This window comes from Benincasa hispida, chromosome 7 (assembly GCF_027475165.1).
Source record: "Benincasa hispida cultivar pf3 chromosome 7, pf3_genome.v1.1, whole genome shotgun sequence".
NCBI classification, from domain to species: domain Eukaryota; kingdom Viridiplantae; phylum Streptophyta; class Magnoliopsida; order Cucurbitales; family Cucurbitaceae; genus Benincasa; species Benincasa hispida.
Genome location: NC_143484.1, coordinates 38,103,988 through 38,110,424, shown reverse-complemented (window position 1 = coordinate 38,110,424; position 6,437 = coordinate 38,103,988). Strand labels below are relative to the sequence as shown.

Here is a 6,437-nt window from a genome sequence, read left to right as displayed (position 1 = left end):
ATTTATGGAGAGATTGAAGGAAATTTTTTTTTTTTTTTAATTATTATTTCTCAATAACTTTTTTTATTTGTTTGGGGAAAAAAAAACAGAAAAATTATCCTTCCACCAAATTTGAATTCAAAATAGCTTTTATTTCCCCAGAGATCCAGAATTTGAATTCTTTGATGGGTCTCTCGTATTTATGAGTTTTAGACACTTTTTAAAAGTTCAATATTTATTCGACACAAATTCAAAATGGCAAAGAGTTCAATGACCAAACGAACTTGTATGGATTTTTCTTTGGATGAGGAATCAAGAAGCAAAATAACCTGAAATTTCATTACTTAAAAGCTCAGAATTTCGACTACAAATGAACTGCAAAAAGAATTACCAAGAAATTAAAAAGGGAAAAAAAAAAAAAAGAATTGCAAAAGAAAGAAGAAGAGAGACAACATAAGACAACAGACAATGAGCACCTAAACAACACTAAAACTGAAATCTAAGCTTAAAAGTTTTGATGTCTCGAAGTCCATAATCAGTTCTTAGTTTTCTCTTCTTCTGCTACTTACTTTGTCATCTAATGAAAAGGTTCCTAAGTTTTCCCAAGTTGCCCCCACATCCATCTCTGTACAAAGAAAGACAACCACCTAAAAAGAAAGAAAAACTATTTCATACTAAACATAAACAACCACACACAAATGGACCCTCTGACCCTCTGATCTTTCATGACATCCAATCCCTCCCCTGGGATTTGGTTCTCGACATCGACCTTCTTACTTCTTCATATGTAATCCATTGAAATTGCGCTGTTTGTGTTTGGAATCAGCTCCGGTTGCACGCTTATGGTGATTGCAGCTGTATTCTCGTCGATCTTGTTTCTCATTTCGAGCACCTTCTTGTGGGAATTCGAGTGCAACGATGGGATGAATGTTGGACTCGCTGCTGGTCGGTACTCGGGGAAAAGTCTACCGGACTTATACCGAACACCGCAGGCATTGCAAAGAGTTTTTGGCCCCATTGGTCCCGCTCTCCATTGAGGAGTTTTGGTTATCTCACAATGCATACATTTTCTTACTGATTGTGTGGATGGTGAGTTTTGGTTCCCGGCCTCCGATGGGGTGGCGAGTGAAAAAGACAACTTGATTTTCTTGTTCTTGATCTTCTGCATTCCCGAGGCAGCGCCGTGTTTTGGTATTTTGATCAAAGGACGGGACTCGGCAAAGTTCTCGGTGTCTGAGGGGGCCGCCTTTGGAACAAGCTGCAATGCCTGATCAGGGGTGTTTGTTTCGGAGACGGAGGAGGCAGGGGAAATGAGCTGAATTGGGGGCCGGGGACTGAAGGTTGCAGGGCGAGGGCGTTTGCTACGTGCACGGCCACGCTGGTGACCTGGAGTGGCCACCGTCGGTTCAGGGCTGCGGGGCTGGAGGCTCTTGTCACTAGAGCAAGAACTGCTGCTTTCAAGAACAGAAACTGGGCTTGAGGTTTGGAATTGGTTATGAGTTAAATCCTTCCTCTCTTCTTTGTTCATTGTAAGGCTTCCACCACAGAATGAATCCTCAACAAAGTTTGAAAGCCATTCCAGTTGAACGATGTCCTCATACTGCAATTAAATCAAATAATATAAGACAAAGTCTTACATTTAATTATTTCGTCCCTATAGTTTGAAATAGTTTAATTTTAATTCTTATAATTTGATAAATTTATATTGAATGTGATGCAAAAACTTTATGATTAAAAAAGAAATGGTTTCATTGGTCGTTAAATGGTAAGGAAGTCATATTGTATAATGGACATTTTACATTTGAATTTACAAACATAACAAAATCCAATTAGAGAAACAAAACATGTGCCACTTGTCAATAGTCATGTGCATGTCAAAATGATAATAGTTTTTAAGATAAATATTATTCTAGTATGTGAATAGGTCGAAATTGTGAATATTATGTTTAAAAAAAAAATACTCTGCAGGGACTTAACTATCATTCCTCATATTATAATGAAACAGATCCCAAGAAGGACTCGAATGAAATGACTAAAGTACCCTTTTACTGAAAGGTGATTTTAAATTTTGAACGAATAGAAAAAAAGAAGTCTTATTTTAAATGAATTTCCATGTGTGTTTGGCGCCTACAATCAAGGGTAAAATGACAAAGCACCTCCATTAACTGGCCCCCACGTGGCCTGCCAGGTGGACAACCTAATCAATTAAGACATAATCTTGTCGATTTCTTACACTAATTATATCCTATGACGACATCATCTTAAATTCATTTCAATCCAAAAAATAATATTTGTCAAAATCCACGAAAATTAAACCCAATGTCTTTAGAATCTACGCCCCTGGTCAATTTAATTTGAAATTTGAAATGTTGAAAATTCTCTTTGGGAAAATATGTTGCAATTATTCCAATTAACCTCGGATTAAAACAATGTTACCAAAAAAAAAAAAAGGAATCTCAATTTTCTTTAAAATAAAAATAATAATAATAATAATAATAAGCTACTGGATTTATATTCGACCGGGCCGGTCCTGTCGGCGGTCGGTTCAGAAGAGGAATGATAGAAACACCCGCGGGTGAACGAAAGTGTAGTAATACTAACCGGAACAGAGAGCTCGGCCGACAAATCGGAGTTACTATTGGAGGAGAAGACCGAGTCGGAACCGTGTAGTGACTCGGAGTGAGTTGGCCAAATGGTTGGAAATGAGTTGGCCGAGTCACCGCCCTTTGCCGGAGGCAAGCCGGCGTCGACATCCTCCACCGGAAAATCGAGAAGGTCGTCGATTTGGTCGAAGAAACTACCGCAATCTATCTCATCGACGAAGTTATTTCCGATCATTCTGTCAAATTTCTTTTTTGCTTAACCTTCAGAACCAAATAAATAAATAAATAAAATAAGGTAATGAAGACGATAAAAAGAAAAATAGAAGAAGATGGATTGAGGGGGTGTGTTTATTAAGTTTGGTAAGTCTGAAAAATATTAAATAAAACCGCGTGGCGTATGTTAGCAAAAATTCTGTACGTTATAATTCCATTACCTTTTTGGCTATTCCACTCCAATCTTAGGGAAAAACAATTCGGTTCTTTTTTTTCTATTTTTCCTCCTCTCCAAAGCAGAGATGAAAATTGAAATGTGTTTTTCCTTAAAAAAAAATAAATAAATAAACACAATTAATTTTGTGTGAAAGATAAGAAAGAACAAACCTTTTTATGTTTGAGAGTTTGAATTTGGTAAAGCAAAATTGAGAAGGAAAAATGGGGATAATTTTAAGCCTTCAGAACCTGCAAAAGAAAAGGGGTTGGAGAAGTGAGCTCGGTTTCAATTTATAATGGCGTTAGAAATAATGAGAATTGTTGTTTTTTTATTATTTTTAATTTTTTTTTTTTTTTTTCAGTTTCTGAAGAAAATGCAGTAGAAAGTAACTAAGATTGTTTTTATTTTTTGTCTGTTTAATTCCAAAAAAAAAAAAAACGAAATTGGGGTTACTGTAATTACTTTTATCGGTTGAAAATTGGGGTTTTGTAAGTTGTATTCCAATAGACTCAGGAAAAACAAAAATTTAAAACCCTCAAATTTCGATTCAAACTGCCATTCTTCTGATTTTCCTCGACATTCCAAGCAATCTCAAAACGCCCATTTTTCATTAAATTTTTCCTCCATAAACCCTCAAAAAAGAAAGAAGAAGAAAATTTTCATTGTCCAAAAACCCCAATTTTTCTCACAATAAGTAATGTCTAACCCCAACACTAAAAATTGACCAAACTTTGAAACAAACAGCCATAAAACCAGACCGAAAAGGTCAAATTTTGAACCCAATTCTGAGAAGAATGAAGAAAAAAAGAAAAACCCATTAAAATAAAAGGAAAACCCACCTGAAAACTGAACTAAGAGGTAAAAATGGAGTCCATTAGAGAGTTGCAGAGAGAGAGAGAGAGAGAAGAAAAATGGAGTTGGGTTTGAGTTTTTACGTATAAGGATGAAAGAAAGAGAGAAGAAGGGGAAGAGAAAAAGAGAAGCTAAAAAGGAAAAGGAAAATGGATGTGGTGTGGTGTGGTTGTGTGTAATGGTAGGTGAGGCTACTCCTTCATTGCTAGCTGTCCTTTTTCCCATTTTACCCTTTACCCTCTCTTCCCTCTTCTCTGTCTTGATGTTGAAGTCTTCACTTTCTCTCTCCTCTAATTACTCTCAAAACGGTCCCACTCCATTTCATCCCTCCACCGCTCTCTCCCTCTAACTAATTACCCTTTTTGTTTTTTGCCCATCCGGTTGAAGAATTGAACCTTCAAACTTTTAAGAAGAAAAGTTATTTTAATGACCGTTTATTTAAGTTCATTTTGGTGACATTTTGAATTTACGAATGTTAGACATCGTCGTTTAGATATAAACGAGTTTACTACCTTTTTTCATTGTATTTGTCGTAGTTTAACATGTAGGGTTCTTTTTCGTCTTCTCTTAAATTGACAAAGATGGAAGCTTTGTTGTTGATTTGAGCACACCTAAATTACTGAAATACTTATTGATTTTATAAAAGTTGGTTCTTGAATTTTCTACTCATTTTATAGGTTCAACTTCTTTATTCAAATGAGAAATCAGATTCTAACTTAAAAAAAAAAAATGTGCCTTAGGTTACTTTGCTTATTCATTTGTTTCTCTGCAATGATTTTCATTTTTCTTAACGAAGTGTTATTTAAATTCTTTGACAACATTCAAAAACAAAAACAAGTGTCTAACATTTGTCTTGAGTTTTAAAAATATATTTTTTTAAAAAAAATGATAAACAAAGAAAAGTATTATTGATAAAAGTAGTATTATAGACTTAAATTTCAAAACTAAAACGATTATCAAACGAGGTCAGGTCTTTGATGTTAAGATTTGTTAATGTTATAAACTCCCGAGTTGAACTTAAAAAATATTTTATTTCCTCAAGGGAAAAAAAGTTATATTATTCTTTTTTCTCATTGAGTTTTCACTGGGAGAAAATAAGGGACCTCAAGCATAGATTCACAAACACTTTCAACTTAAAGAATGTTAAGACTGAGATTCATGCTTTAGGGTTTTGGAAACTCAGAGTTTAGGAAGCTTGTATTCAGAACATGTTTAAAAAGTTTGAAATTTAGAAAAGGTAAAGTACACCTCACATTTCAACTTTACACTATCTCTTTTCTTTTAAGTTTTTAAAGTTGGTAGATTTACCATTAACATATTTATTAATCGTAACTTCGGTAAGAAGAGTAGCTCGTATATCTTTTAAAAAACTTTGAAGTCTTTTATATTTTCAATGTGAGATCTTTAACATTCCCTTTCAAAGTGGTGTCTTCTTTTGTTTGAATACTCGACTAAACTTTGTAAACTTAGATACTTATTAGGTATTCATAGGTTCTATCTAAAAATCAATAGGCAATATAGTGGGAGAAGTAATCAATTTATTTTATTGTGAGACCTCTTCATCTCTTCAATGTGAGATTTTCAATAATAATTTTAATTTGATTTCTTATTATTCTTAAAATTTGAAACTCTAAAAATACGATTGAAATTTATATATACTCACCTAACAAATCACAAAATTGACAAATCTACGAAAAAAAACATAAATTGAGATTAGACCAAACTCAAAGTGAAAAGTCTATCTCAAGCACGCTCTAAAAATGGAGGAGAGAGATAGTTGCAAACTATGAAAAATAATTTTTATGAAATAGAAACATGTAAATAGTAAAATGAGTCAATTTATTTGTAAATATAGTAAAATGTCACTATCTGTCAGTGATAAACATTGATAGTTACTAATAGATATCTACACACCGATTTTGACATTTTAAGTAGGAAAAATGAGATATGTCGGTGCATAGTTATTTTAATGTTTTTCTTTTCTTTCTTATTTTAAATTAATTTACAATCATGTGACATGTTTTTTAATGGTTCGTACATCACATTACCTATAGTACCCTTTAAGTTAAGATTTCTTTATATTCTAAAAAAATTCAATTGATTTAATTATGACCAATTTTCCAATCATTGTTGTAGCTTATTATTATATTACTTTAGATTTACATTATATATCTGACGAAAATTAGACAATGAACGACGAGTAATCACTTGATAAGTATTGAGTAGAATTAAGATAATTTTTATTTTCATGTATATTATATTTTAGAATTATATCTACCTAAAATTAATGAAAAATTTTGAGATTTTATGACGAAGAGGGCCCAAACTATTCTATAGAAACCACCCTAATTAAGAATTATCTGTTTTATTCAATTTTAACATAGAATTGCCTTAAATTTTAAATTATGTTACTATCAGGAAAAAAAAAAAGAAGTTAAAAGTACTATATCCATCTCCATACTTTGAAATTTACTCAACTTTAGTTTCTTTACTTTCAATTGTCTATTTTTAATCTTTGTACTATCAATAAATCTTAAATTTAATTTATTAAAATTAATTTTTATCGAATTTAA

The 6,437-nt window shown here is 32.7% G+C and overlaps 1 protein-coding gene across 3 annotated transcripts; it reads right to left on the bottom strand.

The window, feature by feature from the left end:
- Positions 1–291: 291 nt before the first annotated feature.
- On the bottom strand, positions 292–4,051 carry LOC120081661 (GATA transcription factor 8-like). Of its 3 annotated transcripts, none has more exons than XM_039036707.2 (4): positions 3,852–4,048; positions 3,183–3,260; positions 2,581–2,843; positions 292–1,579 (listed from the first exon to the last, which is right to left on the bottom strand). In XM_039036707.2, the coding sequence occupies exons 3-4, from the start codon at positions 2,815–2,817 to the stop codon at positions 761–763; spliced, it is 1,056 nt and encodes a 351-aa protein (XP_038892635.1). In that variant the 5' UTR covers positions 2,818–2,843; positions 3,183–3,260; positions 3,852–4,048; the 3' UTR covers positions 292–760. The 3 variants fall into 3 exon arrangements, with proteins under 3 accessions (XP_038892635.1, XP_038892636.1, XP_038892637.1); XM_039036708.2 differs by having other exon boundaries at positions 2,581–2,818; positions 3,852–4,026; XM_039036709.2 differs by lacking the exon at positions 3,183–3,260 and having other exon boundaries at positions 3,852–4,051.
- Between the last annotated feature and the right edge of the window lie 2,386 nt (positions 4,052–6,437).